Raw genomic sequence first — 19,778 nt, forward strand, 5'->3', positions numbered from 1 at the left:
GGTGCAGCCCTGCGATCCCGTCCTCACTCTCGTCGGCCCCGCTCTTGCGCCACGGTTACAAAAGGTGCGCGGTTGGAATCTGCCGGCAGGCCTGATCACGTTGACCATAACGTAGCGATCACCCTCTGCTGCAACGGTGGACGTGAAAGATCCCGTGGCGTCATTCGAAAAGAGGGCCAAATGTGCGCCGACGTGGAGTTCCAACTTTGGCAGATGTTGCCGCAGAATACTCATTTGGGATGACATATTGCGATACCGTGGCCCAAGTGGCAAGCTACCGCAGACCGTCAATGGTGGAACCTGACTTTGTGACGAGCGCCTTGCACGACGAGAGAGAGAGACCCTCTCGTGGAGGGTGTTTGGCCTACTCTTCCACGGAATTGCCCACACTTTACCCCACCGCGTGCATGCTACCGATCGACTCACATTCCCGCTGCTGGGTGGACAGAGGCACGGGCATTTCAGAACCATGCCCCCATTGTCTCAGCTGAAGCGCAAGGTGATGGAACCGGTGATTACACGGATTGCATGTCCAGTGTGCTGCCCATCGCCAACACCATCACCACCACCATCACCAACACCATCACCATCACCACCACCATCACCACCACCATCACCACCATCACCACCACCATCACCACCAACATCACCAACACCATCACCACCACCATCACCACCAACATCACCACCATCGCCACCACCATCACCACTAACATCACCACCACCATCACCACCATCACCACCACCATCACCACTAACATCACCACCACCATCACCACCACCATCACCACTAACATCACCACCACCATCACCAGCATCACCACCACCATCACCACTAACATCACCACCACCATCACCACCATCACCACCACCATCGCCACCACCATCACCACCAACATCACCAACACCATCACCACCATCACCACCACCATCACCACCAACATCACCACCACCACCATCATCACCACCACCATCACCAACACCATCACCACCACCATCACCAACACCACCACCATCACCAACACCATCACCACCACCACCACCATCACCACCACCACCACCACCACCACCATCACCACCAACATCACCACCACCATCACCACCACCATCACCACCAACATCACCACCACCATCACCACCACCATCACCACCAACATCACCACCACCACCATCATCACCACCACCATCACCAACACCATCATCACCACCACCATCACCAACACCATCACCACCACCATCACCAACACCACCACCATCACCAACACCATCACCACCACCACCATCACCACCACCATCACCAACACCATCACCACCACCACCACCACCATCACCACCACCATCACCAACACCATCACCACCACCACCACCATCATCACCACCATCACCACCACCATCACCACCACCATCACCACCACCACCACCATCACCACCACCATCACCACCACCATCACCACCAACATCACCACCACCATCACCACCACCATCACCAACACCATCACCACCATCACCACCACCATCACCACCAACATCACCACCACCACCACAGCAGCAGCATCTCATGTTTACAGGGAGGTCCAGATGTTCTGTGACCTATGACCCCCCCCTCCCCCAATTTATTCTCTAAAAATTGATATCTTTTCTAAAAGTCAGGTTACTTTTTTTAAACAGAAAAGAAAATGCGAAGGGAAAAAAAATGTTCGGGGTCAATTCATTGAGGCGGCGGGGGGAGGGGGGTGTCACAAGACATCTGGACCACTCTGTACAGTGCACGAACCAAAAACCATATGCTGCACGGAGCGCGCAGTTGACGCACAACGCTGCACGAACCCCGCGACCCCAGCGGTGATTCACGGCCAACATCAGTGGCGAGCGAGTGTGATATCTGAACCCCCCCCCCTCCTTCCCCGGCCACCTATCACGAACCTGCACTGGACCAGCGTGGTGAAGTATGGTCAAACAAAAGCGTCCGTGACCAACACGACGTTTGGCATGGAGGGGAGTGGGTTGTGGTGTCGGGTAGGGGGCCTTCACCCAGCACTGAGATTGAGACAAGCGCTGTAAATCACCGCTCGTTGCCGTATAACCCGACGACTGGCGTCGCTACGCACGCAGAGCGCCACCACCTGCAGAACACATTTGGGGCTGGGATGGTAGCAGCAGCAGCAGTGGGCCGCTCCGGTGCGGAATTCTGGGGCCCAGCGGTAGCGGCGGCGCGGGTCCGTGGCCAATCGTGGCAGCCCGCACCACGCCGTGGCACTGTACTCGGACTCCAGTCGTTCTTCATTCGAGATTCATCCCCCCACCCCCCACCCACCCTCACCTTCCCCGTCGCAATTCATTCATTCCAGTCTCGATCCACTCGTCTCAATTAATTCTTCATCACAGTCTCAATTCTTGCTTCATTCATTCCATCCAGTCGTAAACCCCTCGTCTCAATTCATCATTCACCCGGGTCTCGATTCATTCTCCATTCATTCCAGTCTCGATCCACTCGTCTCAATTCATTCTTCATCCCAGTCTCAATTCTTTCTTCATTCAATCAATCCAGTCGTAAACCCCTCGTCTCAATTCATCATTCACCCGGGTCTCGATTCATTCTCTATTCATTCCAGTCTCGATCCACTCGTCTCAATTCATTCTTCATCCCAGTCTCAATTATTTCTTCATTCAATCAATCCAGTCGTAAACCCCTCATCTCAATTCATCATTCACCCGCGTCTCGATTCATTCTCCATTCATTCCAGTCTCGATCCACTCGTCTCAATTCATTCTTCATCCCAGTCTCACTTCTTTCTTCATTCATTCATTCAATCCAGTCGTAAACCCCTAATCTCAATTCATCATTCACCCGGGTCTCGATTCATTCTCCATTCATTCCAGTCTCGATCCACTCGTCTCAATTCATTCTTCATCCCAGTCTCAATTCTTTATTCATTCAATCAATCCAGTCGTAAACCCCTCGTCTCAATTCATCATTCACCCGGGTCTCAATTCATTCTCCATTCATTCCAGTCTCGATCCACTCGTCTAAATTCATTCTTCATCCCAGTCTCAATTCTTTCTTCATTCATTCAATCAATCCAGTCGTAAACCCCTCATCTCAAATCATCATTCACCCGGGTCTCAATTAATTCTCTATTCATTCCAGTCTCGATCCACTCGTCTCAATTCATTCTTCATCCCAGTCTCAATTCTTTCTTCATTCAATCAATCCAGTCGTAAACCCCTCGTCTCAATTCATCATTCACCCGGGTCTCAATTCATTCTCCATTCATTCCAGTATCGATCCACTCGTCTAAATTCATTCTTCATCCCAGTCTCAATTCTTTCTTCATTCATTCAATCAATCCAGTCGTAAACCCCTCATCTCAAATCATCATTCACCCGGTCTCAATTAATTCTCTATTCATTCCAGTCTCGATCCACTCGTCTCAATTCATTCTTCATCCCAGTCTCAATTCTTTCTTCATTCATTCAAACAATCCAGTCGTAAACCCCTCGTCTCAATTCATCATTCACCCGGGTCTCAATTAATTCTCTATTCATTCCAGTCTCGATCCACTCGTCTCAATTCATTCTTCATCCCAGTCTCAATTCTTTCTTCATTCAATCAATCCAGTCGTAAACCCCTCGTCTCAATTCATCATTCACCCGGGTCTCAATTCATTCTCCATTCATTCCAGTCTCGATCCACTCGTCTAAATTCATTCTTCATCCCAGTCTCAATTCTTTCTTCATTCATTCAATCAATCCAGTCGTAAACCCCTCATCTCAAATCATCATTCACCCGGGTCTCAATTAATTCTCTATTCATTCCAGTCTCGATCCACTCGTCTCAATTCATTCTTCATCCCAGTCTCAATTCTTTCTTCATTCAATCAATCCAGTCGTAAACCCCTCGTCTCAATTCATCATTCACCCGGGTCTCAATTCATTCTCCATTCATTCCAGTATCGATCCACTCGTCTAAATTCATTCTTCATCCCAGTCTCAATTCTTTCTTCATTCATTCAATCAATCCAGTCGTAAACCCCTCATCTCAAATCATCATTCACCCGGGTCTCAATTAATTCTCTATTCATTCCAGTCTCGATCCACTCGTCTCAATTCATTCTTCATCCCAGTCTCAATTCTTTCTTCATTCATTCAATCAATCCAGTCGTAAACCCCTCGTCTCAATTCATCATTCACCCGGGTCTCAATTAATTCTCTATTCATTCCAGTCTCGATCCACTCGTCTCAATTCATTCTTCATCCCAGTCTCAATTCTTTCGTCATTCAATCAATCCAGTCGTAAACTCCTCGTCTCAATTCATCATTCACCCGGGTCTCAATTCATTCTCCATTCATTCCAGTCTCGATCCACTCGTCTAAATTCATTCTTCATCCCAGTCTCAATTCTTTCTTCATTCATTCAATCAATCCAGTCGTAAACCCCTCATCTCAAATCATCATTCACCCGGGTCTCAATTAATTCTCTATTCATTCCAGTCTCGATCCACTCGTCTAAATTCATTCTTCATCCCAGTCTCAATTCTTTCTTCATTCATTCAATCAATCCAGTCGTAAACCCCTCATCTCAAATCATCATTCACCCGGGTCTCAATTAATTCTCTATTCATTCCAGTCTCGATCCACTCGTCTCAATTCATTCTTCATCCCAGTCTCAATTCTTTCTTCATTCAATCAATCAATCCAGTCGTAAACCCCTCGTCTTAATTCATCATTCACCCGGGTCTCAATTAATTCTCTATTCATTCCAGTCTCGATCCACTCGTCTAAATTAATTCTTCATCCCAGTCTCAATTCTTTCTTCATTCATTCAATCAATCCAGTCGTAAAACCCTCGTCTCAATTCATCATTCACCCGGGTCTCAATTAATTCTCTATTCATTCCAGTCTCGATCCACTCGTCTAAATTCATTCTTCATCCCAGTCTCAATTCTTTCTTCATTCATTCAATCAATCCAGTCGTAAAACCCTCGTCTCAATTCATCATTCACCCGGGTCTCAATTAATTCTCTATTCATTCCAGTCTCGATCCACTCGTCTCAATTCATTCTTCATCCCAGTCTCAATTCTTTCGTCATTCACTGCAGCCTCAACTCATTTCTCCGACGTGTGTGTTTGGTTCGGCACGGCGTCCAACGTTGCACTGGTGCGCCCCACGCAAGGGAGTGGCTTTCCTCAACACGAAAATACAACGGAGAGCTAAGCATGAGTTTTTTTCGTCATAACAACGCCGTAGCAGCGTTAAAGCAGTAAAAAAAAGGCCGTCGCGCGCCTAAAACTCCAACACAAAGCCCTCGTTTCGTAGCGCACGCACTCCGCCTCGATGGGGACATTCAAACCGCTGGCTCTTTGGGATCAAAACTGGCAGGACTGGTTTTTATTTGATATTTGGTTTGAAAAAGTCACGTTCAAGGACAAAGCTTTGGAGATGAAAACACACACACACAAATACACACAGCTACGACGGGAAATATTTGCTACAATTAGACGCTTCTGCCAATGTTGTTTTGTTTCTTGTAAGAGGATATACACGCACCACACACGCGCGCACACACACACACACATCTGCCAGTCATGCGCCGCTAAATGTCACGGAAGGGCCACCGCGTGGCGAGCCGACCGAGCCGCCCCAACCGCCAACCGCCTCTAGCCGCCGTGCGTGTGTAATGCGGGCGTAAATGGGCGGGGCGGATATGACGATCCGAGAGGGAGGAGTCAGGGTGACGTGGGGGAGAAGTTATAGCGGGGAGACAGGAAGCTATCTGGGGAGTCGGGGGAGTGAAGGGTGGTGGACACGTTGGGTGGTCGCCGTGCCTCAGCCTGGTGGCTGAGGGGCTCATGACGGCGCCAGCCAGCGGGGTGGAAGAGAGAGTGGAGGATTGAGGTAGGAAATGGCGAGATAGCCATAGAGGCCACGAAGGGCTGACATTGGGAGGTGGCGAGATCGCCACGCACGGAGGAACAGGGAGCAGAGATGGAGCTGCTGGGGGAGCAGCCAGAGGGCTGTACCAAGAGCCTGCAGCGGAGCTGCAGGAGCGTGGAAGGCTACGGGAGCGAAGGCAGATGTGGGGCTGCCAGGGAGAGAGTCTCAGGAGGAGTGCCGTGTGGGAAGGAGAACGCGAACCCCAAATAAAGGACACGGAGTCAGCAAGAAGTGTCTGAATCCTTTTATTACACTGGAGTCAGAAGTGAAACGGCATCTCAAAACACCTGAGAGAAAGAAGAAAAAAAAAAAAATATTCCTGCTACATCATCCGACGACGACGACCTTCCTCAGACAGTGGACCTGCCTGCGATGGAAGAGGAGATCCGTTCTGGAACGAGTACGGGTCCGGGTGAGCAAGGTGTCGCCGCGTCGGTGGACCTGTCTGTGCCGGAGGATGCCAACTTACGATGGAGACAGATGGTGATGCAGATGGGGACCTTGAAAATCGTGCTGGCGCAACTGTGTGAGTTCACCACGCCGAGGACGACGTCGGGGAGGCCCGGTGGTGATCCGCAGGCCTCTGCCTTTCCTGCGCTGCCAGCGCCATTGCCACGTGGCACGAAGACGCCATCTTGGGCGTGGCAGGGGAGAAACGGCGGGAAGCCGCCATCTTGTCTTCACCGCGGCGGGAGGACGCCGCCATCTTCAACATCGCGGCGGAGAGGCAGCCTTGCGCTGCCATCTGGAGGTGCCGCGGGGTGAGCAGCCTGCTGTGAGCTGCTGTTTTTCGAGGGGGTGCTGCGAGGAGAAGACGCCGATGCTGCGGCTGCTGGGGCGGGAGCTTCCCGTCCTGGCTCGGGTGCGTGACAACGGAGCCGTCAAGTCGCCGAACGAGTTCTGCGAGGCGTCTCAAGTTGCCACCCTGCCGTCCTCTTCTTGCTGCAGCCCCGGGCGAGTCATAACGATACGCACCCGGCCTTAACACACACCTCACTCATCTTTCGAGGGCCGGGGGGGGGGCTATTTTGGTTTTCTCTTATGACTCGATTGTGCGGAGCGCGGTTCGGACTGTCTGTATGTGTGTGTAATAACGATGAACGCGCTATCTGCTTGTTGCTGAGTGTCAAATTGTGTGTGTGCGCTGCTGCGTGGAGTTGTTATCTTGATGGTGAAGTTAATTATTAACTTGGGAGCGTCGGGTATCTTGCGCTGTATTATTTGTGGGTTACCTTGTGTGATGGGCTTAATTGGAAAAAAATATATTTTTTTTTTTGTGTATTGTGCTGCGAGGTGCTGTGTGCGATGTGATTGTTGCAAGAGAGAGAATAATTGTGTTGTTGCTGCAAAGTTACGACAGGATTAATGGTGTGTTGGTTGCCTGCAGATCTGCTTGCTATTGTGCTTAAATGTACGCGTGTGATCGCGATATGCTGATTGCATGTGCTGTTATACCGTTCTGTATGGTTATGGGGTGCGATGCAGTGGTTGACTATTGGAATTGAGATTGTTATTATATTGTGCGTACTTGTTGGAAATTGGTAACAAATTGGAGGGGGACCCAAAAATTTGGTTGTATGGGTGTTGTGCACACGAGATTGCGTGTATATTATAGGGGTAATTGAGCTTTTTGAAAATGAGAGTGCGCGATGACGCCGTTGTGGGTGGCTTAGATGTTAATGCTAATGGGATCGTAAATGGGCGCCAAGTGGCGTCGTGTATTGGTTGATTGCATGCAGCCACGAGTTGCTTTGCGAGTTGGGTTGTGTAACTAATGTGGTTGGTAAAATATTGGTTAAAAATTCCCCGATATGACTGCTGCGCGCAGCAAGCTGGGGCTGTGCGTCTATCGTTGTTGGGGTTGTTACAATAAGACGGGGGATGCATTTTGTGACCCCCAGCATAGGGAAGCTGGGGTGCACGAATGGAGAAAACTGGCCACGTGTTCGCACGTTGGGCCGCCATTTTCTGGCCACGTGTTCGCACGTTGGGCCGCCATTTTGCGCGCACGCGGGGTATGGCGACGATGCGCTTTGCGGAAAGGGCCGCCATTTTGAGTGCGCGCGAGAGATTGCGCGAACGCGCTGGGCGAAGGGGGACGCCATTTTGAGCGCGCGGGAAAAACCGGGGTGGGGCAAATATTCCATCTGTTATGCCTGCCATTGTTGATTGGGTGATGCACGAGTTGTGGTCACATCGGCCTATGGCTGATGGCTGACCTGACAGCCCGGAGGCGAAACCTCCGTGGTATGTCTTAAACTAATGGGCCATGTGCTCATATGGCTCGGGGAGTCATGGTTCAGTTGTGCGGTGGCAGACTGAACCTGGTGTGCCGGGGGCTCACGGGATCTGGGTTAGGGTGTTATTGTCTCTATAAGAGAACATTGCCCCGTGGGGGGAGTACAGGGGGTCTGGCATTGCTGGGGGATGAACCTTCCCTGGGCTATAAAGCATCGGACTATACGAGGCTGGTGTGTGTCCATCTCTGATGGGATAGTAAGGGAGGAGCATGGCCGAGTTGCTGCTCATCCCCGAAATTGCACTAGCTGAGAGTATGGTCAGTGGATGTTGCTGTGGGTTGACGACCACGGTGGGGGTTAGGGCGAGTTAAACGTTACCGCTGGGGAGCGTGGCTCTCTCCACGCGAGGGTGTGCGATTAGGCGTTTTGTTGGGTTGCTGAGAGTGACCGTGGGTACATGCTGTGTACGTGCGATGTCTGCTGGTCCTCAAGGGAGGACTGCTGGTGGGTAAGAGCAGGAAATTTTGTTGTTGTTGTTGTCACGTGTAAATAATATTGTTGTTAAAATGTAAATACTGGGGCATCCATTGCGTTATTTTGGGTATTTATGGGGAGTTTTTTTTAAGCGGGCTGGATTTACATCATCTCCACTACCCTGAGGCCGGGTGGCTGTCGTGTACGACATGCGGATGTGCGTTGTTGTGCTGTGCCTCAGGGGATTGGATTCTCCTTCTCGTCACAGATTCTTCAGCTCCCGTCGCACTGGGTGTTACCTGGTGTGCTAGCTGGATGAGGACTTGAAGGAGCAATTGAGCGCCGTTCGTCGTTCTGCTCTACCACTTGCTCTTTGACGTTGGACTTGAGCCGAGCGGATGGAACTGCAACATGGACACGCACTAAAACATCACATTTCTGGGTTGTGCGCGTTGGCCGTTCTTGCGTGTCAGTTGCCATTTTTGTTCATTGTGCCATTCTTATTCTTGTTGATGTTGCGCGGAGGACAGGCCGGTGTTCTGTTCCAGTTCCTGATACCTCCCCTTTCGTTGCTTGTGTTGTTGTTGTTATAATCTCCGTTGTGTCTGGGGGACTCCTGATTGTGATGCCTTCGCCCGCATTATTTTGTTCTGTTTCAGCCGAGGACGGCTGGGATTTTCTCTACGGGGGGGGGTAGTGTAATGCGGGCGTAAATGGGCGGGGCGGATATGACGATCCGAGAGGGAGGAGTCAGGGTGACGTGGGGGAGAAGTTATAGCGGGGAGACAGGAAGCTATCTGGGGAGTCGGGGGAGTGAAGGGTGGTGGACACGTTGGGTGGTCGCCGTGCCTCAGCCTGGTGGCTGAGGGGCTCATGACGGCGCCAGCCAGCGGGGTGGAAGAGAGAGTGGAGGATTGAGGTAGGAAATGGCGAGATAGCCATAGAGGCCACGAAGGGCTGACATTGGGAGGTGGCGAGATCGCCACGCACGGAGGAACAGGGAGCAGAGATGGAGCTGCTGGGGGAGCAGCCAGAGGGCTGTACCAAGAGCCTGCAGCGGAGCTGCAGGAGCGTGGAAGGCTACGGGAGCGAAGGCAGATGTGGGGCTGCCAGGGAGAGAGTCTCAGGAGGAGTGCCGTGTGGGAAGGAGAACGCGAACCCCAAATAAAGGACACGGAGTCAGCAAGAAGTGTCTGAGTCCTTTTATTACACGTGGATGAGCCACGGCACTGGTGCCGGTGCGGACTGGGCCCTCCCCTGCCACCCGGCACCAACGGCTACCGCCCTCTAACGCAATATGGACGACACTCCGTTGGCACACCGGCGCAACAATTGTAAGGAGCCACGGATTTGCAAGAATTGTGCACGTTGCATCGCGATGATCGTCGCTCAGTCGGCAAGTGTATGTGTCAACAAACTCGCCGAACAGAAATGGTTAAGTATTTTTTTTAGGAAAATTTTTAATCTTAACCTACTCGTAAACATCACTGTGGCCTTAAAATGACGAAAAATTATATAATTGGCGACGTTTCAAGCAAAAAAGGGCCTTTGCCTGGAACATCACTGACATACGGTACAGGCCAGAGCATTGTTGATTAGCGCGTTCAGATTTTGTTTTTTATTATTCAAAATTGAACATTATTTTTTTTTGTTTATTTTGCTCGTGGCACCACTGCCAACGCAGAGGCATCAAACAATTTGTGAAGTGAATGCGTCTCATCCGCGAGATTTAGCGCTTTGCCCGATGTTCTTGATAATGAATTTGGCAGCACGGCAATTGTGACATCGCCGGTTTATTTCACTATTTAATTGTGTCCTGAGCAACCGTGAGCATGTGCTGTATAAGCATTATAGGTTGTACGAACAGGAGTTGAATTTTTCTTATTTTTTGTTAATGTCTTTACGTGTGGTACTTTGGAGTACAGCGAAGCACAAAGATAACAGAGCAAAACATATTTATAAAAAAAGCTTTAACAGAGAGTTAAGGTCAAACTGATATCGCAACGATCGGCAACGTCGTGAATTTTTTGTTTTATCTTATCGTGAGTAAAGGCATAATGGAAACCCAACTTTTCAAAGTCACCGCGACACGGAAGAAGAATGAACTCAACGCGCCACCCTACCCAGAGCAGAGCCCCCGACTAAACCTCCTGGGCCAACGGGGGAAGTTCGCTTTCTGAATTCACCCCAAATCTCTCGCAAGGCCAAAGTGGTTGCACAAACGGTGGCGGTGCGGCGGTGACGTCGCTTTTTCGTGTTTAGTTTGTCGTCCTTCCCCCGCACCTCCGATTAGCACGGTTGGCAACATACAGTGCTAAAGAGTTCAACATACATAGACTCGCACAGAGACCCATAGACTCGCACAGAGACCCATAGACTCGCACAGAGACCCCCAGACTCACACAGAGACCCACAGACTCGCACAGAGACCCATAGACTCGCACAGAGACCCACAGACTCGCACAGACTCGCACAGAGACCCACAGACTCGCACAGAGACCCACAGACTCGCACACAGACCCATAGACTCGTACAGAGACCCACAGACTCGTACAGAGACCCACGGACTCGCACAGAGACCCACGGACTCGCACAGAGACCCACGGACTCGCACAGAGACCCACGGACTCGCACACAGACCCATAGACTCGCACAGAGACCCACAAACTCGCACACAGACCCAAAGACTCGCACAGAGACCCATAGACTCGCACAGAGACCCATAGACTCACACAGTCTACGTCGAGCGTATAGGCCAGGGGTCGGCAACCAAAATAACAAGAAGAGCCATTTCTTTCCAATTCGGTACAAAATTCAGTATTTCAAGAGCCGCAATGCATCTGAGTACATACTGTACATACGTACATATCGTCAAGAAGCAGCCCGTAAAGAGCCGCATGCGGCTCCGGAGCCGTAGGTTGCCGACCTCTGGTATAGGCGTTGCCACAGCCTCAAGTGGCCCTGGCACCGGGGGGCTATGCAGACAGAGGGGTGGGAATATATCATCATCCCTTGCACCAGGGCCCATGCCAACCGCACCACGCCACTGGTTGGAGATGGCACTCAATGATATCATAGCTCTCTCGGCCAGTGATGGAAATTCCACATTCTTACGGCAGCGGGTCGAGGGTGGTTAAAACAATCGCCGTTAACAGCCGCGCAATGCGGTACCGCATTTGAATGCACCCTGAGCGAAAAATGTCTGCGGCCCACGTCTGGTTTGCGAGCCACCACTGGCTCTCCTGCCGCCTGCCGTTTCTGAGTCGTCTGGCCGCAGAGAGAGAGGGGGGAGCCACGCGGAGAGGAGCCGTGAAGAGTAATCGTGGCGATTAGGAAACCACACCGTCTCGACCGGGGGATGGGTTTATTTGCCCCCCCCCTTCTCCAACCCACTTCTCATTCTCCGAGTGGGCAAATATGGGCTTCAGCGGGGTAGAGGGCTAATTACGAGAAATTCTAAACCTCTCCGCACGCTTTGTGTGTCCCGTGCCGTGTCCATTGCTTCGGGACGCAGTGTCGGCTTTCTGCCCCCCACCCGCCTCCACTCGCCCGCCTGGGTGTGGTTCGGGGCGAGGTCCCCCCCCACCTCCACACGAAGTCCCTTGTTACTGTGCTACGTGCATCACAGCCGAGGGTCCCACACTCGGGGTTGACGGCCTTTGCCATGGTTTTGACGAGAGGTCGAGGGGGGGGGGGCCTTACACATCGCCAGCTGGCGTGAACACCCAGCGGTGGTACTCTACCCATGCCCGCAAAGTGCATGCCCGATGACCTGCACAGCGTGGTGAAGTATGGGCGAATGCCCTCCGCCACCACGACCCACACGGCATAGGGGAGAGGAGGATCCCCTTATCAAGCAGTGGATATAGATAGAAAGGCCACAAAGTGTATGACGGTCACCGTTCGGTCAACGTTTCTTGAATCCTTTCCAGGAAAACTACCGTTGGCCGAAATAGCTGTTCATCGAATTCACTCATAAGTTGAAAAACAAGTTAAACATCACCGAAAACGTATAATGTAAGCAAAGCCAGTCAAAGTCTAAACGCTCATAAATGGGCGTCGCTGATTGGCTGAGGGCGTGGGTCAGCCCCACTTACAAGCGCTCGGATTGGCCGAAATTTTCTCCACCGTGTGCATGACGTAATACGGTACCGACGTTTCGATCGTAACACAAGCAACCGCCTTCAGGTTGCTTGTGTTGCGATCGAAACGTCGTGATCTATTATTGTTTCTACCTACGTGACTTTACCGAAAGAACGAAAGAACCAAAGAGTATGGATTCCTGCAGTCACGAAAGCTTAAAATCGAGATTAAAACGGTACCGTTAATTTAAATGTTTAACCTTAAGTCGAAACTATGGCGTTCCTATGGGAGGCGAAACGTTCACCGAAAACCCGCTAACCGATGTCACTGTTAACCGAGGAACTACTGTATCATTAATATTTTAATACCACACATGTGTAAGTGACCGATAGCAAGTCCCCGGGTAGCTGGTCCGCCTAAAGAGATCAGGATTGCCATCGATCGTTCGGCAGGGCATAGGGTCTGATGGACACGGAGACTGGACATCAGTGGGGAGACGAATGTTTGTGAGTTTCCTTAATCAAGGGGCGAGGAAATTGGTAAACTCAAGAAGTGGCTCCGGATGGTAGGGGTTAGTGGGGGGGGGGGGCAGCCGGGGAGTTAATGAATGAGAACATAAAAAAGATTGCAAGGTGGAGGTAATAGGGCAGCGGGAGAGTGATGCGTGACGTGCCAGCAACGAGCCTTCTGACGCTCCACGCGACGGCCTCAAAGTGCACCTAGCCTGGCACTAGCGCTGTGGTGATGCCACCGACGGTTCGTGGCGGCTGTTGTTGTGTTCGGTGATTATCGCTGTCTGCGTTGTCTTTTTAGATTTAGTCAAATGCAATAATGGGGGGAGGGGGGGAAGTGATTTAGTGGTTAGTGCGCCACACCACCAACCCGGCGACCCGAGGTTGGATTCCTAGCCACGGCTAACATCAGTGGCAAGCCTTGCACACCACCCGTTCCCCAGCACCTCCACTGCCAATTCAACAACCGGGCTCTCACCTGCGCACGGTGCCTGCTTACGGATCAGAAACGTGAAACCCGCCGACAAAGGAGATTGATGCAGCGACGGGTGGAGAGGTGGGGAGAGGTGCACGCAGGTCGGGGACACAACAGTGGACGGAGTGCGAGGAGGAAGTCGGCTGGACGGGATGAAAGGCTCACAGACGGGACCGGTGATGCGATGACGTCGCCCGCATCCCACAGCGTTGAGCCGGGGGTCCCTGCTTAGTGCTGACCGTCAAGCCCCCCACCCATCACCCCCCGACCGTGAGTCCCACGCGAAAGCACGGGCAGTGCGAGTTTATCCCCCTCCCCCCAAATCAAGCGCATTGAGCTACTTCGAGCTCTCGCCTCTAAACCGGCTTGACAGCCGCTTCCACTGCTGCACAAGCGCCTGGGGTCACATTGTAACCCCGCCACGCAAACGCCCCCCTAGCCACGGCGTCTTCTACTCCCACGGGGGATCGGTGCAGATCCACCGCTGTGAGCCGAGGCTCAGGACCTGTCTCTCTCCGTTGAAATTTTTTTAACTGGGGGGGGGGGGCAACTTTATTTTACCGACCTGCGTACAATTTCTGGTAAAATGGCTCAAAGAACGGAGCAGTCTGCGACGTCTCGAATGACATTCAAACATTCCCATGCAACATCTTTCAACTTCTGGCATTCCTCACAGGGCCCACGATTCTAGGTGGAAGCTGCGCGCACGTGTGTGTGCTCGTGCGCGCGTGTGTGTGCTCGTGCGCGCGTGTGTGTGCTCGTGCGCGCGTGTGTGTGCTCGTGCGCGCGTGTGTGTGCTCGTGCGCGCGTGTGTGTGCTCGTGCGCGCGTGTGTGTGCTCGTGCGCGCGTGTGTGTGCTCGTGCGCGCGTGTGTGTGCTCGTGCGCGCGTGTGTGTGCTCGTGCGCGCGTGTGTGTGCTCGTGCGCGCGTGTGTGTGCTCGTGCGCGCGTGTGTGTGCTCGTGCGCGCGTGTGTGTGCTCGTGCGCGCGTGTGTGTGCTCGTGCGCGCGTGTGTGTGCTCGTGCGCGCGTGTGTGTGCTCGTGCGCGCGTGTAACAGAGATGGCTAATCTCGTGCGTAATAACCAAACGGTGATCGCTAATCACAGGATCACCGACCCGAACGCCCACTCTTAATACCGACAACAATGGCAACGCGCACCAAAAGTGGAGCTCCGTCTAACGGGCGAGCACTTCGGTGTGGTGTTTTTGTCAAACCGCCGCTAACCCGTGGCCGGCTCTGTTTCATTTCGAAATCGCGAGCAGCGCGCAGCTCTCGCTCCATCAATAATGCAGCGGCACGGCTGGCGTGACGACAGTCTCTGGGCAGCCGAGGCAATGCCCGGTCATTTGCTGGCGAGAGTAAATACTGTATATCCCCTGCTCTACTAAGTCAGCTTGGTAACTAAAATAATAGGTTTTTTTAATGATTTACAAACGTTTGGTAATCCGCTGCTGGATGAACGTCCTCGCCCAGTGTCGTGTCAGCCTTGCGGGGGGTTGTCGGGCTGGTGGGGGTGCCAGGAGCGGTTCACATATCGCTCGCCACCGGCGTTAGCCGTGACCAGGAATTTAACTCACATCGCCGGGCTCATATTGCAGTTTGCGGTAAGCTAACTGCTGCGCCACTACTCAAAGCGATTCGCTGCTCAAATTATCTATTTATAGCACTGAGCCAGCGTGTAGATTCCACTTGTTGACCTCCTGAAAAAGTGGGTACTAATTGTAATGACGGATTAGGGACTGAGTGAAGCCCTCCAGCCAGGATTTGAACTCGCACGTTCCGACTTGCGAGCCGCTCGCCCCGCTAAACCGAACCATGCCACCATCCCTAAGCACCAAACATGGAGGCAGCCGCAGAACAAACGCCATTCATCGTTAACGACCATTCTCTCTCCACTGCCAAGCGACCCGCAGTTCACCAACCCTTGGTTAGGCAGAGACTCCTCTACTTACGAACTTTCAGAGATACAAACAAACCTGGTCCGTGTGTCCAGTTGCTTGTTGGGCCCGAGAGTCGTACGTTCAACCGCCGCGCAATAGATGGCGGTGGTGGCATCTACATCTGCAGAACGTGAAGAACCAGTGGCATCTACATCTCCAGAACGTGAAGAACCAGTGGCATATACATCTGCAGAACATGAAGAACCGGTGGCATCTACATCTGCAGAACGTGAAGAACCAGTGGCATCTACATCTGCAGAACGTGAAGAACCAGTGGCATCTACATCTCCAGAACGTGAAGAACCAGTGGCATATACATCTGCAGAACATGAAGAACCGGTGGCATCTACATCTGCAGAACGTAAAGAACCAGTGGCATATACATCTGCAGAACATGAAGAACCAGTGGCATCTACATCTCCAGAACATGAAGAACCAGTGGCATCTACATCTGCAGAACATGAAGAACCAGTTGCATCTACGTCTACAGGAGATTATACAACTTTTAAAACCATTCCCCGTGTTTAGTGTACATGCCATAAAAGGTGTTTGGAATCAACAGGAGTAAAGTTGGACTTACGAACAAATCGACTTGCGAACAGACCTCTGGAACCTAACTCGTTCGTAAGTAGAGGAGTTCCTGTATATCTCTCTCTCTCTCTGCAATGTTCTCGCCTTGCTATCTGTTGAACGGCCCAGCGCTCGCCAGAGATGCGAAGTCATCCGGCGCGTGAGCGCAGTCTAGCCGAGCCGGGAAATGGGGCAGTGGGGTGGGGTGGGCGACGCCGCGCCCTGCACTCCTGCCTCGGGCTCAACGTCATTTGGCAAGGAGGGTAAAACGCGACACGCACCGGTCGCCTTCAAAGCGCGGGCGCTTTAATGAGCACGCGAGCAGCAGCCCCGTGCCGCGTGCGCACGCAGACCAGTGCCGGATTATCCTAGTAGCAAGAGTAGCTACATGTGTAGGAGCTACTACATGTGTAGGAGCTACTACATGTGTAGGAGCTACTACATGTGTAGGAGCTACTACATGTGCAGTAGCTACATGTGTAGGAGCTACTGAGCTACTACATGTGTAGGAGCTACTATATGTGTAGGAGCTACTACATGTGTAGGAGCTACTACATGTGTAGTAGCTACTACTACATGTGTAGTAGCTACTACACATGTAGTAGTAGCTACTACACATGTAGTAGCTACTACTACATGTGTAGTAGCTACGGGCCCCGCACTTTCAAGGGCCCTTTGCTAAATTCTTTCAAGCTATCAATTCCGGTTCACTGAATCTGCACTTGCTATATTACTATAGTACTATACCGCCTTCAACTTTTATGAACGACTGGGTGTTTAAGGTTAGCGATGCGTCGTATTATCTGCTTGTATAGCAAATGAAAAAATACAATTACCTTGCTGTGCAAGTTAAACGTTTGTATTTTAAGATGTATGTGGTTTTTTTTTGTTAGGGCCCCTTTATAACATATGCTACAGGCCCCGCATCGGCTTAATCCGGCACTGACGCAGACGCTCACGCCGACAGGGCTGTCCTTGGGGGTGCGAGAGCCCGGAGCAAACCTCACTAAACCGGAACTATTACATCTGACAGCGTGACGTCAAAGCGTAGCCGCGGCCCTCCCAACCCCCCAAAGCGCGGGGCCCGGGGCGGTCACTCAGATTCGCCCAACCCCCCTCCCCCGCCCCCACGAGACGCGGCTCTGCACGCCACAACATCCTCGCAGGGGACAGGTCACGGCGTTTGTTGTAGGTCTCCGGCAACGGGCACCCACAGACACGGCGAGGCCACAAACAGGAGCCCTCACACCACGTGTGGCCCACGCAGGCCGAGAGGGTGGTCCGGCAAGCGGCACGGCCGCACGGCGGCGCTGTCGTACCCCTCAGTGTTGATGTTCACACACTGAGTCGACCGAAGGGAGACACAAGGCCGGTGCTGATATATAACTTGCCACTGATGTGCTTTGGGGCCGTCCATTAATGACGTCACGCGATTTTGGACGATTTTTGACCGCCCCCCCCCCGCCCTAGTCACACGGCGTCACAAAGAGTCAGACCCCCCCCCCCTCAAATATGACGTCACAAAGCTCTGCCCCTCCCCCCCCCAAAAAAATGAAACATGCTTCAAATCGCTTTAAACTATTGTCATTGTAGTGCGTATTTAATGTGGCAATGCACTCTGATGTTGTAGGAGAAAATATTTATTCAAAAATCTATTTAAGCAGAACGTGTTGTCTATATTTATTTAAAGTAGCGCATTTTAATGTGACGTCACATTTCTCAAACCCCCCCCCCCCTCGTCACACATCGTCACAAATGTCTGACCCCCCCCCCCGCCCCCTAGGTGCGTGACATCATTTATGGACGGCCCCTTAATAGGTACTGGCGAACAGCACAGTCTGTTCGAGCCTCAGCCGTGCTCACACACAACGCACCGGTCGGCAGCATTCCTTCCCGAGCCCCTCGCCCCTCTCCTCCTCCTCCTCCTCGTCCTCCTCGTAGTCATCCCCGCTCCTCTCAGCCCCAGCGCTCGTCACGTCGGCACCTTCCTCTGGCACCTCTCCCACTGCAAAGCGAAGGTTTAGAACGACATTAATATCAGCATAATTATCCCCTAACCCAGCTTAAATAGACGCTGCCAAGCTTGGTGGTGTTCAAGCTTGGTGGTGTTCATTCAGACGCTGTCTTTCCGACAGACTTGTTCTTCACCTGAGGACGGCTGCTTGCGTTGTGGCCAAAACGTTGTGAGAATTGTATTTTATTATGTTTTATTTTTATTATTTTATTATTTCCCTTCTACGTGACTTTACCGAAAGAACCAAGAAGATGAATCCCTGCAGTCACGAAAGCTTTAAATCGAAATATAATTATTATTGTTAATTAGGGTTGATTACCGAGTCTCAGGAGGGTCCTGCCAAGTGTTTGCAGGCGTGTGTAGGACCGTCAGGGCCGTCAATGCCGTCAGGGCCGTGAGGGAGCCACACCTGGGAAGCGGACGTCCATGCTGGGGCTCTGGCCAGACCGAGGCGACACGAACACCTCGCCGTCGTCGTCTCCGTCACACTCCACAATCTGCTCCAGAGACCCCCCCCTGATGGCTGTGGTAGCTCCCATTGCCTTGTCTGCTGCCAGCCGCTTGCAGATGCTACCATTGTGGAAATGGGGAGGGGAGGTAACATCAGGCAATGGCATTGAATGACTCTGGGAAATTTGTACAAATGCTAGTTTGGAGAGGAAAATAAATGAGCGTCAAAATGCGGACATCGGTATACTCTTAAAATCATTAGCAGATCCATACGCGTTACTGTACTCGAAAGTAGATATATCCTGTATATAAACACATTGTTTTGTGATGATTCTGCAACGACACTCAACAACAACTCCGCGTGGCATTACAAAGGAAAAGTATACAAGAGGCGACGTTTCGGGCAACGGCCCTTCTTCACAGCACGTAGCTCGAGAGGCCAGAGAGGGAGACTAGACAACGCGTATATAAACACACACAGCCACACTCTCTGTTTCACTTCAAAGGCTCTTGCCACGAGTGTTGTTAGGGAGCACCTATTAAGGCCGACAGTACGAGGAGGGTGGATGTTGTGGCCAAGACCACATCTCAACCCTCTATGTACTTATTTAAGTCTGAGTTATTCTACATGGGGTCAGGACCACACTGACCACTCAATTTGCCATTTGTGTTATTGGACATTGGCCAACAGATCTAGTCCAAGAATGCGTAGGAAAAGCATTATTATGGAATAATCTCTGCGCAGTCGCTTCGCGTTCAATGCGTGTTCGCGGACAGCACCATCAGTCAGCTCCTCGCGTGCCATTTGGAAGATCTTGTCCACGTGAACTGTGTCTTGTGAACTCATTTGCCTATTAATATGTACGGTAAGCATCTCATTACGTGTTAAAAAAAAACACTTTTTTGTTAATGGTAGTATTATGGTAGTATTGTAAATATAATATGTTACTGTAACCAGTGACATATGTAATATGTAGAATTAAAAGAATGAGGTTCGATAGCGTCCTGTCTCTAACCCCAACCATTACCTTTATTTCTTATGGAAAAAAATGCGTTTCATTTACGCGATTTTGAGTTACGCGCC

At 51.6% G+C, this 19,778-nt stretch overlaps 1 protein-coding gene across 1 annotated transcript in view; it reads right to left on the reverse strand.

Moving 5' to 3' along the window:
- LOC133355122 (A-kinase anchor protein 13-like) overlaps nt 1-19,778 on the reverse strand; it is a 141,463-nt gene that overhangs the window by 92,765 nt on the left and 28,920 nt on the right. The window contains exons 2-3 of the mRNA XM_061572433.1: nt 18,654-18,814; nt 18,105-18,235 (exon numbers count right to left, since the gene is read on the reverse strand). Coding sequence (XP_061428417.1) covers nt 18,105-18,235; nt 18,654-18,814 — 292 coding nt within the window. The remainder of the gene's footprint in view (nt 1-18,104; nt 18,236-18,653; nt 18,815-19,778) is intronic.

The sequence above is a fragment of the Lethenteron reissneri genome, chromosome 50 (assembly GCF_015708825.2).
Source record: "Lethenteron reissneri isolate LAM-NWPU_2019-01 chromosome 50, ASM1570882v1, whole genome shotgun sequence".
NCBI lineage: Eukaryota > Metazoa > Chordata > Hyperoartia > Petromyzontiformes > Petromyzontidae > Lethenteron > Lethenteron reissneri.